General features: G+C 45.6%; 1 protein-coding gene across 1 annotated transcript; it reads right to left on the bottom strand.

The window, feature by feature from the left end:
- Nucleotides 1-1,172: 1,172 nt before the first annotated feature.
- LCT (lactase) lies at nucleotides 1,173-20,274 on the bottom strand. The gene is made up of 14 exons (XM_019522479.1): nucleotides 20,157-20,274; nucleotides 19,897-19,975; nucleotides 18,439-19,129; nucleotides 16,570-17,215; nucleotides 11,930-13,492; nucleotides 10,673-10,941; nucleotides 10,176-10,466; nucleotides 9,131-9,329; nucleotides 8,138-8,340; nucleotides 7,553-7,662; nucleotides 5,965-6,099; nucleotides 4,306-4,529; nucleotides 2,908-3,144; nucleotides 1,173-2,342 (listed from the first exon to the last, which is right to left on the bottom strand). Exons 1-14 carry the CDS (start codon nucleotides 20,242-20,244, stop codon nucleotides 2,104-2,106), a joined length of 4,974 nt encoding a protein of 1,657 aa, XP_019378024.1. The 5' UTR covers nucleotides 20,245-20,274; the 3' UTR covers nucleotides 1,173-2,103.
- Between the last annotated feature and the right edge of the window lie 873 nt (nucleotides 20,275-21,147).

Below are 21,147 nucleotides of genomic sequence, written 5' to 3'. Positions count from 1 at the left end.
TAAATTGAGCGCATCAGAAGCATTATTAGCAAATCAGATTAACTAATTTATGTTTAACTTTCTTGCTTCTGCAACTGCAAGCACAACCTTGTAGTTTTTAATTCTCAAGCACTCAATAAAATGTTTTTCAAAAAAAACCTGACTCTAACATTTCTCATGGAGATCTTACAGATGCTGTTCCTTTTCAGCTGCACTAAATATTTCCCTTTGCTGTAAAATTAAACTTAACCCTTTGGCTCTTGGGTAGGGTGGATGGTTATATATGCAGATTGCAGCTGTTCCAGTGTGGTAGTATTTCAGGACTAACTTTTTTACTTGTAGCATCTGCAAGTAAAGCATAGTTTAATATGTCATGAAATGTGCAGTGTTTGGATTCTGGAAGCTGCCACACCTAGCTCAGACGGGGAAGATCTGCCCTTCCCGTCTCTAGAGGCTGATAATATGCTGTTTTCCCTACAGTGGAACCTTCTAGAGACTGTGTGTTTTCCCTACAGTTTAAGTCCACATCTCCCAGAGTAGCTTTCCTACCATCTGCAGGTATGGTGCAGTATCGGTGCCCCTGCAGCACACTAGTGAGCAAATGAATGCTAGCAACTACTGAATTCATGCAAGAGTGTCTTTGTAGTTCAGCCCTCTGTGATGGCTGTAGATTGCCACCCTACTGTTCTCATCTTCACATGCATCATCATGGCATCTGAAGTTGACTGTCACCTACAGAAACTCATGCCTCTAACTAAGTTAGTCTTTAAGGTGCTGCCCTGCCCTAGCTTCAGGCTAACATGACTAGCTACTGCTCTGTATCTTTACTTGTTAGGCTTAATAGCTAGGTTAAAGGCAACACAAGAATGCCTCCCCACTGCTACAGCGCTGGAGATCTAAGGTGCACTGCTTTCTGTTCAAACCAAATTTCGAGTGCAAATGTAAGGCGGGGTGAAACTGAAAGGTGCCAGAGGTAAGATATTTAACATCACAATTTATTTTAAACTGGTGCTGCTCGTGTGTGTGGGTAACCCCATTAACTTACCTTTTGGAAATAAACTAACTTTAGACGGCTAATGGACACACTGGCCAGCACAAAGCAGTGCGGACTAACAAACTGACATCTCTAGCTGTAAATGTAAGAGAGAGGCAGTAAGGATTCTTGAATCATCAGAATTGAACTGCACTTCTTGTAAGTTCATGTTGGTAAAGAATGTGCATCTAATAGGAACCATCCAGACCAGCATTAGTACAAAACAGACAAACCTTGTTTGATGCAAGAGAATTTTATTGGCTTACAAATAAGTGCAATTACAAGCTGCCCATGTTTTAAGCTCTCACGGTAATTTGTACAATGCCTTGTACCCTGGGGGGGTTGGCTATTACTGTTAGACAAACAATTAGCCTGAGAGCAGATCATCATCTTGCAGTGTCATTATGGAGTTTTTAAAGACACTGTCATTCCTGTTGGTATCCATAGGAAGAATGCAGTATGATGCAGCTTTCTTGGAAAGACTTGGGTGCTGGGGGGTGGGAAGAGTTAAGTTCATTGTAGTTGTTGTAGGTTTCCAATTTTCTGTTACTACACACTTGTATAAAACAAATGCGACTATAAAGTCCACCTGATGTTGGCAGGAAGAGCAAGATCTGTGTTTTGGTCAGTTTCTTCCAGCAGTCTTGATGCCTTGGGAGCAGGTGTCCTGTGCCTCTGGCTGGTAACCTATTATTTAATGTTACCAAATGCTAGAAGTACAATTAAGCTGCCTCTCAAAAGCAGGATGCAACATGCAGACAATTTGTGGGGGAGGGGAGAGCAGGAAACAGGCGAAAGCCACTCTTGTAAAATGCAGTGATCTGATACAGCTGGAGGCAACGAAAGTTTTCATGTTAATTGTCATCTTAAAGGAATGATTGTGTAGGCCAGTCATCTAATGCATCTCAGCCCTCCCTGAGAGAGAGACTGAAGACAGCAGAGGGCTTGTCTGTGCTTTGTTTTATATAGCTGTAAATAGCTATTTGAAACTGAGTGTTCAGTGGTGTGCTTAGCTGGGGGCAACAGATAAAAAACCTTTAAAACAGGACCCAAATCTGACTGGGCTGCCATGCTACTCAGGCTTCAAAAACTTACAATCTGTTTAGCTCTAGGTGTGGTTGTTTGTGGACTCTTTTGGATAGTTTCCCATATTTATAGGCAAAAAGAGCAAATGTTAACAGAGCAACCAGAGAGAGAGCAAAGAGTACATACAGCGCTATTTCCGCATTCGATGAAACTAACTCTAATCCCAAAAAGCGTACTTTCTGGCTGGGTGCATTCAGCACAGGCCCCATTATGGTAGCTGTAGAAGCAGCTGGTGTCACAGTACCTAGGAGCACAAGAAGTGAATACATCAGCATGAGCATTGCTCTCTCAAACTACCTTGTGTACATTAAGCTTGCAGTGGGCTCTGAGGATTGTTAGTATCCGCCTTGCAACATGTGGTTGCTTGACTAGAATTGAAGCTTCACATATAGCTGTAGGTCAGGTCAGGTCCCTGCTGCACTTTTAATGCTGAAATTTAAAAGTGGGGTAAGTCATTTTAATTCTTGCAGTAAGGAATCCACCGTCTGGGAAGGTTGATATAAAACAAGTTTGCTCAAAAAATAATCGCCCATCACCCACAATTAATTTTTCTGTTTGTAGAATTCCTAAACTTTTTTTTAAAGCATTGTACCCTACTGCTACTCTTCCTAGTATGTGCAGACAGGAAATCAAACTACACAAATGTAGCTCTCAGAGCAGTTTAGAAATGGAGCAAAAGCAGAACCTAAACGTTAGAACACTTAAGTTCCTTCCTTTCCATTCGTGACTCTTTTATAAACAAAGTGTGGAAGTTGCCTGCAGAAGCCATTTGATTTAAATCTCTATTTGACTTTTAGTGCGTTACTTACCTTCAGGCTGGGGTTGAAGACATGGATGTGGTCCAGTTGCTGGGTCTGGGAATCCATTGCATTGTATGATGGATGAGTAATACTTGGCAGATTCCTTTGGAATGCGAGGCAGAGCAGGGTCTGTGTAGTTGGTGTAATGCAAACCAAACCTTTCAGCAAAGCCTGTCGCCCATTCAAAGTTGTCCATCAGAGACCAGGCTGTGTACCCTCGCAGATCAACGCCATCCAGTACAACAGCTATTGCAATGTGCCAAATGGAAAGAGGGAGTTAGCCCCACAGGTTGTGAACATGGAAATGCCAGTTATCTACTAGGTTTATCTTGCTAGTTATCAATATAGAAGGCAGTCCACTGTACTGTGTAAGTGATGTGCAAGGTGCTAATACAATTAGAATGAGCATTTTAAACCTCCCGTTTTATGCCTCATCCAGTCCTGAATCCTAATTCAGAAGCAGCAGGGATCAGGTGAGCAAACTCCTTAATTCAGTCACACAAGTCTGTCTGTGCTGTAACTTGGAGGACTGAACTGGGCTGACTGAGAGCCTGCTACACTGTTGGCACTAACTATCTTCTGTTCCTTTAAGCTTTTACTTAAAAAGAAAAGGCTCTAAGACCGTAAAAAGAGCTTTTGAACATGCAACCAGTGCTTCAGCAGCTGCTGTCATTTCTCTGCTAGAGGAAACAACTAATTATATTTTAAACAGCTGACTATTTATGGTCCACAGTTGTCATTTTAACTTGTCAGTGGCCATGGGCATAGCTTAGAATAGTACCTCACTCTTCCCTAAGGGCAAACAATGTGTTTTACAGAAACAGCCTTAAGAAAAAAAATCTGATTTTTCAGGCATTGTGTGGCCTGTGTAGTTAAACAACTCAGAGGTAACTTGTACTTTGTGAATAAAAATGTGAGTGCAAGGGCCAGCTGGTAGAGCAGATGGGAGTCTTCAGTGAAGGCCACCGAAGGGTCCGCACACGCCAGAATCGGTGGACACAGATGGGATGGCTGGTGCTCTGTCTTCCTGCCCTTACAACAGGCATCTGGACAAAGGTTGTCAGAGTGCCTGTGAGGCAGCTAGAGGGCATGATGCAATCTGTATAAAGGAGCAAGTTAAGTACCCAACTGTTTGACATTAGTAAGGGATTCAGACCATGAGTCAGGCTTACTGGAGGCTGGAACTTTGCATAATTGTCTTCTGGTGGGACACTGGGCTGAGACGGGCAGCTTCTGCAAGATGAGCCCCATCACCTTGCTGGTGGCCACATTGCTCACGCTTAGAACAATCATCAGAGTGTTAGTTTTACACTAAAAGGATGTGTAAAAGCATTATCCTGTTCAGCAGCAGCCTAGCTCTCCATGGGTCTAGTTGACCAGTTTTTAAGCACTCTGGAAGGGAGCTACCTTTTAGCGCTTCGTTAATGTAACTCTTGTAGTAGTGCATTCGCCAAGTGTCATTGAGGCCCGTGTAGCCACGTTCAGAAATGCCATTCTCAGTCACGTAAATTGGAGGGTTGTTGTACTCCTCCTTTATCCACCTCAGGATCTTTCTGAAGCCAAACGGGGTCACCTTTAACCAGAAGGAGCCAGAGCCCAGCCAGCTGCGGTCTGTTATGGAAGCCACGCCCCTGGGGATGAGAATTTGAATGAGAGCAGGATCAGACTTCTAGAGCTTTGCCCAAGAATGAATTGTACTTTAAAAGTTACTCACATTCACAAATGAAGACACCAGAAACTCCATGAAAAGGTCACAGTCCCATACAGCCAAACCCTTCCTTCTTTAAAGAGCTTACTATAGTTCAAAGTGTAAGATGACATACTTGTAAAGGACATCACTGGCTTTGTGATGAAGGATAATGAGTACATTGAACTGAAATAATTTCACTCCCAGGTGAAAGGGAGGCCGTGAGGCAGTGAGACAGCAATGGGCTGGGGGGAAGTCTCTGCCCTGAGCGGGAGCACAAGTCAGATTGGGCCTGAGCTCCAGGACACTGGGGTTAAGGGAAGGGGGCATGAGATGGAGAGAGCAAGTTGTGGGGTCCCTGAGTTTCCTTGCAAATGGTTTGACTCTGCAGCGTTTAATAGCTCTGCAAAGCTTTACACTCATTTTGTGTTTTGAAGTTTAGCAGGTCATGCCTTGAGCATGCCACTGAACTTTGGGGGCGGGGGCTCTGAAGCCTGTCCCTGGTATTGCAACTTGAGCCCCCTTATTAAGTAACACCCCAAACCCCACAGAATAACAGCCTCAGGCCTGCAGTGCTTGTCCCCTGACAGCTGCCACTGACTCTGTGCCCCAGCACACCTGCAATGCAGGCTAGAGCCCACCACCTTGGCGGTTGTAAAGCCTGTGGCTAGAGACAGTATTTTAAAAATGGACCAAGGCAACTGCATATTCACACAAGAAAATTTCCACCCGGCTCTGGGTAAAAATAAAGGAACTGGATATGTCCGTTGTCTGCCCAACTACAGAAAACAGTTGTTTACGTAGGACCAAATGAAGAGAAGAATTACAAGCCCTTCTGCTTCCATCTAAGTGATTAGAAAATGCAGGCTTTTTAGCTACTGAAACTAGGCCAAATGAATATTAAAATAAGAAAGCTTTGTCTATATAAGCTTAGCACTTAAATGATTAAACCTATGTTCCTTTACAGTGTGTGTGTGTGTGTAATAAGGGAATGTGGGCACCGACTTGCTTAAGGCAACCACAAGTGTAATCTCACATCTCCAAATCTAGATTGCCAGAGGATCATCGAGACAGTCTGTCTAGTCGCACTTGTATCAAGTGCTAATTTACTTTCCTTTATTAGTGGCTGTGTTCTTAACTGAGTGTGTAAAAAAAAAAGAGCAATACACATGACCTGTAGCAGATGACTTGGTCTGTGGAGCCAGAGCAAGCAAGTATCATTTATTTCTCAACTGTTGAATAGTCAAAGTTCTGGGAGACTGAATCGCTATCCGAAAGGCCGGGCTTGGAGAATTGCTTTTGTTATTTGACAGCAACCAAACTGGCACCAGCTTGAAGCATGTGTTTCATTTAGCTACAACTTCATGCTTATGTCTTACCTATCAGAGTCATAGGAGGAGACACCAGCAGCATAGTTCAGGTTAGATGCCAGGATGGTTGTGTAATGATTGAAACCAAAGTAGTCAAATGTGCCCTTAATTCTCTGTTTTTCACTCTCAGTAAATTCTGGGAGTCTGCATTAAAAGGAGGAAAATAAGAGAAACAGTTCTTTCACTACATCATGTTTAAAAGATTAAGTTGACCATAAAGGATATCGGGATAGTTGTCACACAAACACCCACCCCTCTCCTACAGCCCTACAAGCTTATTAGATAGCATTAGTAATTATTCATTGAGTGTGCACAGCTGTCTGTGGAGCAAAAGGTTCTTACACATTTTACTAAGCCTTAAGTCTTATGGGTATTAAAATACGCATTTCATTAACTGGATACCAGTGCCTGGGATGGTAAAGGACTTGCCCACAGGCACAGCAAGTTAAAGGGAAAAATGCAACTCATGAAAGACCCTTGACAACCAGCTGCTTACTCCTGCCATGTTTCTTCCCAACTTCAGAACACAACCCATGAAGTTTGACCTGATGCAACTACCAGACTGCTCCGCTCCCAGAGCGTGGGGTCCTTCAATACCAGATTCCCACAGAAAATGCTCCTCTGCAGCTCGAGTTCAGCAATTGCTGGGGCTGGTGTCTGGGTTTTGTGATCTGCTACACCTCCTGCTTTCATGGCTGATCAGTTCAGTGCATCCTCTCTAATAGCTGCTGAAAACAACATTCAAGGCATCTCTGGAGGAGCATTAGGTCCTCTGGTGCAGAGCATCCAGCTCTATGCGTCCCTTGTTATTGCCTCAAAGCAGCTTTTGAAGTAAGCAATTTATAAAATTGATTTGGTTTGTGAGAAACATGAACAGAACTTGTCTCAACAGGAAGCTCCCTGCAATGAAGAGCTTTCCAGGTGACTGAGCAACCCTAGGATGAAGATCTCTACAGCGAGCTTACTGCACAAGCATCTTACCCTAAGGAATAAGAAATGTTTCCCTAGCCTGGAAATCAGAAGAGATGCAATGCACTAAACAAGCCATGTCCATGGGGCCATCATCTTGTGCGTGGATGGGAAGAGGACTCTTCTCACGGGTTTCTCTGGTGTTCAAAGGTCGGGACAAACCCCGTTGTTGCAGTGGTGCAAGGGAGGGAGGGGCCTGACCCCGAGAGCTCCCTGCTGAAGCCAAAAGCCTTTTCTAACACCTCGTATAGCAAAACACCTGAAAGCGTCTTTCCTGGAATTAAGATTTTGAGCTGCTGCTGGGGAACAGATTGAACAGGCACATGGCAATTCTCATCTTTGTTTGCTTGGAAACACAGCGGGATCCCATCCCCACAGAACAAAGCCAGCTTACAGGACATCCCTAGGCCATTACTTAGCTCCTGTTAGTATCTGCGGGAGGCACCAGTTTACAAGCGATCCCTGGGCTCGGTTGCATCTGCTAACGTACCAGATTGAGCATAAGGTTCCCATCCCTCTTACCCACCTAGCCCCAGTCTGCAAAACAAACAGAACAAGTAGAGCGCCTGCACTCTGAATCTTGCAAGCAGGTGTCAAGACACAAGGCCAAGTGCTGCTAGGCTCTTACCGAGACTCGTTGAGCCCTTGGGCCAGGCTGCGCTCCCGTATCCTCCTCTTCATAACCTCATTGTAGTCACCATTTTTGAAAATGGGGTGAGCAAACCAGCCACCGTAAAACTAGGCCAAGAGGACAAGAGCAGGGGTGATGTGCATCTGCAGCAGAGAGCTCTGAAAGGGCGTTAACTTGATGGATCTGCACAGCCCAGGGGTGGGGACATGCCGCACCATTTATGATAGTGGAACTGAACATGAGTGCACTCAGCAAGGCCAGGAAGCATTGCACGTTATTCAGCAAAACGCAGTAAGGGGTGCTGCTTTACAAGGTGGGTCTAATCTCTGCTGCCTGCTATACAGGGTCAGCTACAGTGCGTTATCCAGGAGAGGTTGGGTTCCCTTGGAGGAGGCAAGACTTGATGCCAGTTCTACACAATCAAGCTCACTGGTTTGTGCAAAGAGATCAAGAGCCTCGCTGCCAAGCCCGGCTCAGCCCTATCTTGGCGATCCCCCTCCAGGAAGGCAGCGATCTCACGATGGGCATCTCCGTATCCCCAAGGGGGTAGGCCCCAATTCCCACAGCTGTGTGATTAGGTACCTGCACATATCGCCTGGCAGCATCAATATCTTCCTGCTTGTCGGGGTTCCTTGGTTCTGCCCAGTCAGAGTTGATGGTAATAGAGATTAATCCTTGTTGTTTAGGACGGTAGGTTGTGTTATACAGGTGCCAGACTTCAGCATGGGCCTTTATCAAGTTGTGCCCTACTATGTACGGGGCTCGACCTGGCCTGAAAGAGATCCCTGAAGAGACAGTAATAGCAGAGGTGGATCAAACTGCAGTGTCCACAGCCCAGCCTGTGCTTCAGGAGGGTGACAAACAAAGCAAGCAGGAGTCACCTGCAAATAAATGCTGTTGCCTTTGGCATCGTAAGGGCCAACCTGAATGGCTAAGGGGGCACGGACAGTCCAGAGAGAGAGAGCACTAGGGGGAAAAGTCCTCCCTTCACAGGGATCCAGCCATGGAGAAGCTACATTCCCCGAGGGAAGGATTTCAAGGGGGCAATGAGTGAGGGTGGCAGATTGCCCAGCCCCTTGCAGGCGTTTCACCTCCTCGCAGGTGAGCCTGAGCCCTTCTCAGTTCTGCATCTGGCCCTCATCACCGCAGAGCCTGAGCACCTCGTGTTAACCAGCCTGCTCTAAAAGCTGCTTTGCAAAGGCAAGTAACACCTTGCAAAGCCCCGCGGTTATGAGAGCTTCAGGTGTTCTCTGCATTCGTAGCAGACTGCCCACCGGCAATGCACCTTCACGATGCCTTCCCCTGACCCATGCTCAAAGTGCTCTGAAGATCTGCCATCTAAACTACCCCTGCGTTTCACAGCCTAGGACCAAGGGGCAGAGCTGAAGTGACTTGCCTGAGCTGAGGGACAAAATCTGTGACAAATGGAGGAACTGAACCCAGGACACTTGGACATAATCAAGTACCTTAACTGGCAGGCCAGCCTTTAACTCAAGCTGATGGTTTGGCCAAGTGTCTTGCTTTTGCAGAGCACCCCTTACAGATGAGGCTGTTACTCAAGTGCGATGGCCTTACCTGGAGCTGATGTGCCATAGCCATAGCCAAGGTTTGCAATGATGTAGGGTTCATTGAGGGTTATCCAGAATTTCACCTTATCTCCCAGCCTCTGGAAAAGGACTTCAGCATACTCTTTAAACCTCTGGACTATAGTTTCGTTCTCCCACCCTCCAATGTTCTGCAGGGCCTGGGGGAGGTCCCAGTGGTAAATTGTTACCTATGAAAAGAGACCATTACACAGTCAGCTACTTGCTAATTCAATCCTTTATAGAAGTACAGATAAATGGAAGGATGTTACTTCAGCTATAAACCCTGTCTTAATATTGCAGGACTATGCCTTGCTAAAGGGTATTTATGTTCACTGACTTTTCACAAAAAGCGTCTTCTGCAGCCAGCATTGCATGTAACTGGCTACAGCAGTCACAAAATAAAACCATCTTTCCTATACTGTGTGTCAGGCAATAGTAAAAATACAGCTCTGGAGCTGCACCTATTAACACCATGTCTGGATTTGACCCCCCAACTTAACCAAGGTTACAAACAGTCCCATGAAGGCAAGCATTGTGATCCCAACAATTCGGGAACCGTCAGTGAGACAGGCTAGAAGTAGAAAGAAAACAGAGGAAGCAGAACTGCATAAAATAAGGGGGTAGGGAAGAGGGGACAAAATCTAAAGCATGCCCATATTCCCTGGGCATTGGCACCTCGTGTCATCCCCGTGTCAGGAAGATGGCAGGTGAAAGTCTCAACTAGTTTCTCCTCACCCACTTAAATAAAATCCCTATAATGGTCTAAGCTAAGATTTTTCTATTGTTATATGATTGTAACAGAAAAAAAACCAAACCACCTCAATAACTTTGGTTCTGCTGTTCACATACATGGACCCAATCCTATAACCAACAGCTCAACTCTTCCAAACATGCGTAAGACCTAGGGGTACTCAGCAGCTCTTAAGATCAGGATTTCTGAACAGGACAGTCCAAGAATGAAGAATTTAGTCCCTGGTGTCAACGTTTCTTTTAGCCTTGTCTTGTTGGATCCCATTTCCCAGGCTCATGATTACCTGAGGCTTTATGTCAGCAGCAAGAAGGGCATCAATAAGCCTCTCATAGTAGTTTAATCCAACTTCATTTATAAGTTCAGTAGTTCCATCAGGGAGAACACGGGGCCAGGAGATGGAAAAGCGATAGTGAGTCACTTTGAGGCCTTTCAGAATAGCTAAGTCCTCCTCAATTTTGTGGTAGCTGTCGCAGGCAAGGTCTGCAGTTTCATCATTGCTAATTTTCAGGGGAGTGTGAGCAAATTGGTCCCAAATGCTGAGTCCTTTCCCATCCTCTCTCCAGGCCCCTTCAATCTATATGGATATATTAAAAAATAATAATAATAAAATAGTAACTCCAAATTTTGCAAGACAGACCAACTTAGAACACACTTTATTCTTAACACCTGTGCTGCCCAGTCTGTTAGTAGCCAACATAAGCCCCCCTGTTTTACAAGAGCTTTACATACATACTCATCAACCGCTTGCACAACCCCAGGATCATACCATGGTTTGCTAACCTGATACGCTGCACTTGCTACACTCCATGAGAAGTTCTTTGGAAACTCCCCATATACAAACTCATCCTCTTTTGGCAGCGGGATCCCGTTGTTGCGAATGACTTCAGCATAGTAGAGGGCAGAGCGCTTGGGGGTTCTCGGCCTGCTGGGATTTTTAAAATCCACCTGATGCAATCCAAACCGTGGTTCATACCCGTTCAGCCATTCAAAACTGTCCATGAGAGACCAAGCGATGTAGCCTCGAAGATTAACACCATCCAGTCTGGAAGCTAAAAACATTTTTGAGAGTTGCTAGGACAGCATGCGTACTGGAACGACACAAGCTCAATATCACGCACTAAATTATAAATGAACAGCAAAGGATACAGGCTCAAACAGCCACCAGAACAAATCATACTCCTTCAGGGAGGTGGGACTAAAATCCTTGTTCTCAAGCAAAATGAACTTCTTGTACCTATCCGCACTAAAAAACATCCTTTCTTCTCTTTATGGGCTGATGTGTGGAGGACAGCGTCATCATTACTGTAACCTACAAACCGTAGGTATTGGAGGACAATGAAGAGAGTATTTTACAAAAGTGTCTTTTCTATTTGTTCTAGCTTAGGGATTAAAGCCTCAGATGTGAAATCTCTCTGGGGGAAATTCAGCCAAGCTTTGTGGCTTAGCGTGTTGTTTCGAGTCACTGGTGTTCGTTCTCTCCCTGCCCTTGCCGAGGTCCGGGCACAGAAGATCCAGGCTTCACAGTCGAGAACCGCCAGGCTGCTCCGAAACAACGATCAGCTGCTACAGTCCCTTAAAGGAGCTGTTCAATGGCTAAACCGTATTGGGATGCTGGGCTTTTCCTCCAGGCCCTCATTTCCTGGGCACACCCTAATGCAAGATTAGGAAACCTTGCCACTGGTTTGCCCCTTGGAGATTTTCCCCAAACCAGGAGACTCCCCAGCAGGCATCCGCTTCCTGAGGTTGTGGGCACAGAAGGGACCGCCGCAGTGCAAGCTTCCTAACATTGACCCTCCATCAAATGGGAGGTGCTGACCCAGTCAACAACCCCCCAGCCAGGTGGGGCTGACTCCAAGCAAGGGCCAAGGGAAGAAGAGCGTAGGGGAAACTGGAAAAAGCCAAATTTTGACGTATACTTAATATTTCCACAGAGTTACTTGCCTCATACAGGGTACGACTCACTGGGAAAAAGAAAAAAAGTCTGGAATCTGAGGGGGACGCATATCGTTGTGCAAACACTACAAGCCACTTACATACCTTTCAGAGCTTCGTCGATATAGGTTTTATAGTAAAATATCCTGTTGGTGTCATCAACATCAGGCGTGGCCTTTATTCCTACCCCGTTTTCAGTTATATAAATCGGAGGGTTCTTGTACTCCTCTTTGATCCAGTTCAGCAGCCTCCTGAGACCCCAGGCCACAGGCCTCATATTAGGAACAGCTGAGGTCGGCCAGGATGAATCGACTTCTGCCGATAGCTCTCGGTCATCCTCGTAGGAGAACGGTTTCAGCCTGGGGGTCTTATGCTTTACAATTCTGGAGGTGTAAGCGTTGATGCAGAAGACGTCTGCTGTGCCCCAGATGTAATCTCGCTCCTGTGCTGTGAAAACTGGCAAGCGGGATGAAGGCAGGTTTTGTAGCTCGCTCCTGTTTCCCACGGTCCATTTCATGGCCTCTGGATAGTCACCATTTTTGAAAATTGGGTGGGCAAACCATCCTAACATAAACTGCAGGGACCGATCTGCAGCTTTGGTGTCTTCAGGGTCATCTAAGGTCTTTGGCTCAACCCAGTCAGCATTAAGGCTCAAAGAAATAACCCCTCTCTGACTTGCTCTGTATTTGCGGTCATATGTATGGTAGACTCTGGCATGAGCTTTCAGTAAGGTGTGAGCAATCTTATAGGGAGCATAACCAGGATCATTCTTTACATTTGGTGGAAACTGTCCTAAACCATACTCTGTCCAGGCAGTGACGAAGGGCTCGTTTAGAGTCATCCAAAATTTCACCCTATCCCCAAAAGTCTGGAAACAGAAGTCTGCAAAGCTATTAAATAAATCTATTAGTGACTCATTCGCCCAGCCACCAATGTCCTGGAGAGCTTGAGGCAGATCCCAGTGGTATAGTGTGACCATTGGTGTGATATTATTTGCAGTCAAGCCATCAATTAGCCGGTTGTAATAGTCAACCCCATGACTATTTATGGAATCATTTCTTCCAGTAGGAAATATTCGAGGCCAAGACAGTGAGAAGCGATAGCTCTTCACCCCTAATGCTCTGAGCATATAAAGATCTTCATCTACCTTGTGGTAGCTATCACATGCAATATCTCCGGTATCACTATTTTTTATGTTCCCTGGGATGTGGGTGAAGTTATCCCAAATGCTGGGCCCTTTGCCATCTGCATCCCAACCTCCTTCAATCTGGTAGGCTGAAGATGACACTCCCCACACAAAATCATCTGGGAAGTTTCCATAAAAGTACATATCCCTTTCAAACTTTGTTTGGGGTGAGAATTTTTCCCAGACAACTTTTGCCTTTGAGGGAACTTCAGATGCTGGGAAACCAAGTAACCTCGTTGCTCGGGCCGCCCCAAATGTCACTGGCTTAAAGGATCTGGGCAAGACTTTGCTGGGGAAACCATTCTTTTCAATAATATTAGAGAAGTAGTAAGCCGACTTCTTTGGAGTCCTTTGTCTGTTGCTATCTCCAAATTCCACATAATGAAGCCCAAACCTTTGATTGTAACCCACTGGGCCTTCAAAGCCATCAATCAGGGATCGGACAACGTATGACCGAACATCCACTGCATCAAGCTTTACAGCTGTTAAAGCAGAGTAGAGAACTATGTTAGACTTTGACCTATGTTCGGTACAACAGATAATATTACACAACAAGGGTAACTGTGAAACACCGGGGAATGCATTGTGAAGCCAAGGAAAAAAAACACCTCCAGTATCTGAGCATCGATTTGAGCAGATCAGAAAGTTTTCAGTGGGACATTATTCTGTCCAAAATCTCTCTCTCTTTTTTTTTGGGGGGGGGGTCAAAAGTTGAATGTTTTGCAGAAATGTTTCAGTTTTAGTAAAGATGGTGTCAAGGAAATTTGCCAAGATGAAACTTCCAGTCCAACTGAGAAAGACACAGACCTTGTCACTCATTCCCAACCTAAGGCTGGTGGTCAGAGCACTGGCTTGTGATTTGGGCGACTCAAGCCACGTGCAGACATTATGTTGTGTCAGGGAGGACCGTGGGCCTCCCAGTAGAAATTGCTGATGTATGGTCATTCGTGCAGTTTCTCCTGGCAAGAATGTGTCCCATCCAGGACAACGATCTTCTGGGTCGAAATCTGGAAGACTTCCAGACCTCCCTGCAAGTCTCTTTGCTACAGTGAACACTTGCACACTTGACTCCTCTGGATCATGAAAGTCAAGCAGCAGCTTTCTCTGTGCCTTCCTCAGACCAGGAGATCCAGTCTGGGGAAGGTTTGGGATATTTCCCCCCAGCTCAGATCCTCCTGATTTGGGAGGAGTTGGGTTGCTGCTGTTCCACTGCCCCCGCAGGGCATAGGCAGAGCCCAGCTGCAGCTTCGCCTGTATCCTTCCCAAACCAGGGGACGCTGATCTGCAGAAGGTGCTCTGAACAGCTGCTCAACTCCGTCCAGGACTGCTAGAGATAGCTCTCCATGAGCCTCACAGACCAGGGACACACTGGTCTGGGGAACACACAAGGAACATTGCTCTGCAGCTCCTCCTTTGGGAGATGGGGAGCAGTGGAGCAGAATCACTCCCCTCCGGGGAAGACACAGGGAGCAGAAGAGAGGGGTGACTGCAGGCTCCAACACCTGCATGCGCCCTCTCTCAGAAAGGTTTCTAGTGCTAGAAATACCCCTAGGCATAATCCCTGCTCCATCTGATGCAGAGCAAAGACTTGAGACCCCAAGTATCATGCATCGCAGGCAAAAGCTGTTACCATTAGTTTATAGAGTCCACCACTGTGGAGCAACAGATATTTAATTGCTTATACAAATGAGCTATTCCCTTTGCTGCCACTGGAGCTATTTAGGGCGAGAATGGTAATTCAACTCCAAAATACTGCCTTATGCACTTCAAGAATTGCTGTGCTTTTGCTAGCTGGTCTTCAGTCCCCCAAAGCAATCACGAAGAGGCAGTGGCAAAGGCATCTTTCAGAGCATGTTATTTGGGATTAAGAATATTAAATTAAAAACGTATTTTGCTTGATTTACTTTTTTGGAGATGTACTTGCCCAAGGAAAGGCAAATATATTCCCAAAACTAAAGCAGTTCCTTTAAGTCTTTTTCCTGATTATTTTATCTTCAAGAAGTATAAACCAGCTCAAGCCTCTGTGGACAGCCAGACTCCAGGAGCAATATCTTGTTTCTCACAGAAAATAACAATTAGCAAGGTACTGTGTTGTATTTACCAAGCTGGGGGTTAGGAGGGGAAAAAAATTAAAATAAAAAAAATATATTAATTGTCCCTGTGCATGGATCCCAAGACTGCAGGTATAGGCCGGCCCTCACACTGGCCCGCCGCAGGCAGACAGATTTTTCAAAGATGTTAAAGGCTAACTTGTTACATCCCTATACTCCCTTTAAACGGGAAGGGAACTTAGTGCCTAGTACTAGCCCACTATAGTTAGTGCCTAGTACTAGCCCACTGTACCTTTGAAAGATTTCATCTTCATCCTTCTTCGACTTCTTGCTAGTTGAGGCAATGCAGTGACATTTGGCATTTTGAAGGCAAAGTGCCATTAGCCAATGAAGAGATCTCTTATGCACCTACTACTGTATTTAAACAAAAATGGCCTGCAAATTTAGTGCGGATTTGACTTCCCCAGAGAAAGACTGTCTCCGTTTAACTTCAGAAGAAATGATACCAATAGAAGCAATGTCAGCTTTGTCACGCTGCCGTACCCAAGCACATCCATCCCTGGCGAGAGGGCAGTTCACTCTGTGCATTCAGTCGACATGTTGGGAACCGGACAGAACATCTATACGGTTCAGCAATGTGGTTATCACAGGAGAACTTCCCATCCTTACCAGTTCATGGATCTGAAGGGACACTGAAAGCTCTGCCTCTTCCAGCAGGCAAGTTATTACGGATGTAGAAAGGCACACTGCACACGTGTATTAGCCCTGAAGCCAATTTATATATCCATTTTTCCCACCCTCTCAAATCTCCAAGCTGCAGTGCTAAGGGCTGCCATCAAATAGGCGTCGTATATTAAAATAAGTCTTTGATCCCTAGTTCTGTAAATGAGGTTTTTGTATGCTTGACTGGGATGCTCCAGCCTTCTGCACTGTAGGCAACACATCAGGGTGGTATCGGGGGGTGAGGGGGTGGAGTACCCCCCCCCCCCATATTTCTCTGCCAACAGTGGGGCACAGGGCATGGGGCTGCAGGCTGGCCACAACCAGGACCTGGCAGCAACAGGGGTGGTGGCAGCAGCACAATTTCTGTGCCAGCAGTGGGGCTGGAGTCCTGCCGGACCCAATGGCCAGCAGCAGCAGGGGCAGTAGCGGCAGTGCAGTTGTGCCCCCCTACAGTCACACTAATGTTCTGCACTTTGGCCATAACCTTGCAATTAAATCCATGCAAGTGGGCACCTACCCACTAAAACCCTCTTAAGCTTAGCAGGACTCTGTAGGAGAGGCTTCTCCATTTGCTTCTTCCACTGTGTAGGGAAAGTGTTTATTTTCTCTGCTAAGCAGGAACCTGGAAAACAGACCCCTTCAAGAACATGGGATCATATGACAATAGCTGCAGTTTGAAGGTATAGGTTTAACATTACTACAAAACTGGGGATGTTTCCCAGGTAAAGAGATTGGAGAAACCAGAGAGCTGCTGGCAATCAAATCAGCAAACAAACACCCCTTACCTTTCAGAGCCTCGTTGATGTACAAACGGAAGTAATCCATTCTCTCCGTGTCATTAACAGCATCCCCTCCTGCTGCTGTGGGCATGCCACTCCCTGCTATGTAAATTGGGACCTTTGTCCCCGTGTACTCCTGAGAAACAAAATTCAGCAGCCTCCTCAGTCCCCAAGGGACCACTCGGATCCAGGAGGACACCGTCTGCGGCCAAGAAGGATCAACATGTTGGGAAAAGTTCCCAAACGTCTCATAGCCTGGACTGCAAGTGTCATTAGCCCCAGCGCTGATCAGTTGGGAAGTGTAATGGGAAAGGCCAAAGAAGTCTGCAGTCCCTCTCACCAGCAACTTCTCTTCCTCAGTAAATGAAGGGAGGTGGGCAACTGGGCTAAAGCAATGCTGATTTGTCAGCTGGATCTGGGACTTCAGGATATCTGGGTAATCACCATTAACAAATATAGGGTGAGCAAACCAGCCCAGCATGAAATGCATGTAGCGTTCAGCTGCCTTCACATCATCCAAACTGGCTGGGGACCTGGGTTCAGCCCAATCCGAGTTTAGGACAAGTCCCACCTTGCCATGCTGTTGAGAGCGATACTTGTCATCATACAAGTGCCAGGCCTTGGCATGAGCCTTGAGAATTGTATGAGCCACCTTGGGGGGGAAAAAAAAAGCCAAAGTGCGTCATACTACATCACACTCAAGTTCACAGCCTAAGAATTACTGCATAAATATTCGACCTCTGTAAAAACGACATTTCCTGCAACACCCGCCACCACATAAACCTCACAAAGCATCCCCAACACAATCAAGTTTAAAGAGTGGCTGATCTATCAATTTGAATCATACAAGGAAAGAAATGCTACCATGGCCCCAGACTCTGATCCAAAATTTGAGGTTTGAAAAACCTCAGTCTGACAACTGCATAGTGACAAACAGTTATAAAGCTGCCACATCCCACCCAGATACAGCTTCAGTTCAGCGGAGTGGAGTGTTTTCCTCCCTCCATACATGTCAAATGTTTTGGACAACAGGAATATAAATCCTCTTGGCCAATGCAAGATTAGTGCCTCCGGAAACTGAGCTATTCAGAGAATAACTTCAGACAGGCAGGTGTGAAAACTTTGTTTTAAATGTATATTTAAATCCTTTTGGAATAAAAAGCAAACAGAACAAAGGAGAATGCGTTTTTCCCTTTTACCTTTGCACATCCCTAAGTGGGAGTGTCCAGACTCTAGAAAAGAAGCTGGTATGCCCAACATATCCCAGGCTGGGTAGTCTGACTGCATGGTAGAAACACTAGAAACCTTGAGAGCCCCTGGGACCAAGTTTGGCAGAGAGATTCAGGTAGTTCAGACATGCAGCCAAGTTTGCAGGTACATATCTGAACTTCCAAACTTTCACTATTAACATGTGCATGGGGATAAGCACACAGCTGGCCCAGAGTCAGTGCCCATTTGTGACAGGTATTGTATGAAAATTGGGAGAGACGAAGTACCCATTCTGAAGAGCTTGCGAGAGGCTGTTATTTTCAAAGGAAGGTAAGGGAGTTTGTTGCCCAGCTCCTTCGGGCTCCTTTACAGAGCTTAGTTTAAGATTATTACTGACATCACAAGGAACAAGGAGATGTTTAAGACAGCAATACAAATATTACCAGTCTCCTTTTGTTTTACTACAATTTAGCTTCAGCTGTCTCTGACGAAGCCTAATTTGTGCTAATTAGCTGTGTTAAATGTTCTAAATGAGCGTGTAGTGGCCTTATAAATCATTTGAAGTTTGCCAGTCATAAAGGTCACAGGATCAACACGACCAGAATATAACTGAAGGAAAAGCTAAACTGAAATGGCTACAACAGTGCAGCTTACAAATGCAGTTACCTTATAGGATGCAACTCCTGGATTAGCGATTCCTGGGGGGTGCTTTCCAGTGCCATAGCCTGCATAGCTAATGACCCAGGGCTCATGGAAGGTAATCCACAACTTAACCCGATCCCCAAAGGTGGCGAAGCAGAAGTCAGCATAAGCTGCAAAAGCATCCACAATACTATCATTTTGCCATCCACCGAGATCCTGCAGGGCCTGTGGGAGGTCCCAGTGGAACAAGGTGATCATGGGCTCAATGTTGGAGTCCTGCAAGCTGTTTATAAGCTTGTTGTAGTAGTCCACGCCTCGAGGGTTCAAGCTTGCTTTAATGCCAGAAGGAAAAATTCTGGACCAGGATATAGAAAACTTGTACAGCTTTGACTGAAGACCTCTGAGCAGGTAAACATCATAGTTAGTTTTGTGATAGCTGTCGCAGGCCACGTCTGCCGTTTGATTCATGTAGGCATGACCTTGGTGCCCAAACTGGTCCCAAATGCTCTCTCCTTTTCCATCCTCTGCCCAGCCTCCTTCAATGTTAAAGGCACCTGTGGACACGCCCCAGAGGAAACCATTTGGGAAAACATCACGCAGAAAAGAATCTCTTTCCAATGCAGTCTGGTTGGCAAAGGTTTCCCAAACTTTCTGATAGGAAGAGAGGGGAGCAGCAGCAACCTGGCCTTCTTGTAGTGCAGTTCCTGCATAGGAACTAGGGATAAAAAGTTGCAGCAATCATGGTGGTTGCCAATGTTACAAATTGCAAACAAGAAGGATAAGTAATCATTCACTTCCTATTCATCTCAAACATCCTATCCATTGTGCAGTCTCCTAATGTTCTAATCAGTCCTGAGCAGTTCTGGTAAACTGTGCGTCAATACTGGGATGTAGTAGATTAACTACCGAGGTGCCGAAAAGCTGCCTTTCTGTCTAAGCCAACATTTGAGATGGTCTTGGTTTGACTAATTATATCCTAGTCACAGATGGAGATGAAACCCTTGCAGCATGTATAAGCACCACCTGGTATGAGCCACTAAATTGTGTGGACAGTAGAACTGTGTCCTTGTGGGGACAAAGAGTCATCATCAATGCCAAGGCAGTTCCTACCTAAAGGCTCTCTGTGCAGTGCCAACTACCATCCAGTCTCCATGTCACTAACTTGTTTCATATAAAATGGCAGTGCCTTTTAGAAAATGCCAGGTCACTAAAATTAGCAAAGAAGTGGGGTGCACAGAAGTATAGATGGCTCCCCTACTGCTCGCGTGTAAGGTGGATAAATAGGGAAGACCAAACTGAATGGAAACACATGACATGGTTGCCTGCTGTACCAGGGACTGGACCAGACCCAGGAGATCCCTCCCATTCCTACAACCGCGAGAACAGACTTCAATATTTAAAAATAGCCCGTTGTTTCAAAATGATTTGAAGAGTCATACTTTCTTTTTACACGAATTTCCCTGAGGAACAAAAGCTGTGTACCTAAATGCACGAGCTGATGAGGAGTTTAAGAATTTATTAACATCGTATCCCATTGTCAAGGCCTCCTCTTTAATAATGGCTGAAAGATAAGAAGAGAAAAAGATAAAAAAGAATGCTATTTAATGGCTTTAGGACATGTGACTTCTGATACAAGCTAGTTCAGTTCCCCCATAACATGCACCTGGTATCAGCTGTGAATGGGTATCTGGTCATTTGCACCAGAGGTACAAACCAATCTTTCCTCTGCATGTAGTGCTTACCTTTGAATAGAGCAGCAACTGGTATAGGCAGATTTTCCGTCTTGGAATTGCAATCATGAAATGTTAAACTAAAGAGTAGGACAGCCATGTTCTTCCAGATATTCTGCAAAAACAGACACATTGAAAAAAATCATATCATATCAAGCTATGGAAGTGATAAAGGACAAACTGCAAAGATTCAACCCTGGCATCTTCTGTTTTTATCAGGTAAGATAAAATGCCTAGAGAAATGCATGTCAATGATAAAAGCATTTAAAGGCAGATTAATGAGTAATTGGAGTGGGGGGGGGCACAGTTACAGAAATCAGCTGTGGTTGTGCTACATGCACAGATTTATCACTATGAACCTCTGCGGGAGAGGCCTGCAGGGGGTACTATGGCTCACTGGGTCTGGCAATCCTGCCAACCTGCCTAGAGACCTTACCTGGACACTGGCTGTTGCTGGGTGTTTTTGCTCCAGCTTGGGATAAGTGCTTGAAAGGGTGGCAAAGTTCAAGACAGTGGCATGGATGGGCTGCAGTGCATCTGGCAGAGGCCAGAGTTGCCCTATTTTCAGGATGTCTCAAAATAAAGGAGGAAATAGGAATAGGCCCTTTTGGCTACTTAGGGTGGAGACAGTCAGTGCCTGAGAAAGAGGCAATTAAAGGCTCCTTCAACTACCAGCAAGATGAGAGAAGAATAAAATGGTATATTGGGACAAGGGAAGGAACGGAGAACTCAGACTCAGTCTGCATCCCTCACTATAACCACATGCATCAGGGTAATAGTTTTAAGCAGGGCTGGTCAAAGTGCTAGTTATTTTTCCCTACCAAAAAGAAAAGGAATGTACCATGTGCCTTTCTTAAACAACCCCCCACCCCCAAAGGCTAATAATGCTGAATATTTTCAACAAAAAATCCCCAACACCCTTTTGCTTTAAAAACTGTATGTTGGGGAACTTTCAGGGAACTCAGCCCAGTCTTAAGGGTTAGCTGCAACACAGAAAGCTCTT

This window comes from Gavialis gangeticus, unplaced genomic scaffold, assembly GCF_001723915.1.
Source record: "Gavialis gangeticus isolate Ggan-Ray unplaced genomic scaffold, GavGan_comp1, whole genome shotgun sequence".
NCBI classification, from domain to species: Eukaryota; Metazoa; Chordata; order Crocodylia; family Gavialidae; genus Gavialis; species Gavialis gangeticus.
This window is presented reverse-complemented; position numbering and strand designations above follow the sequence as displayed.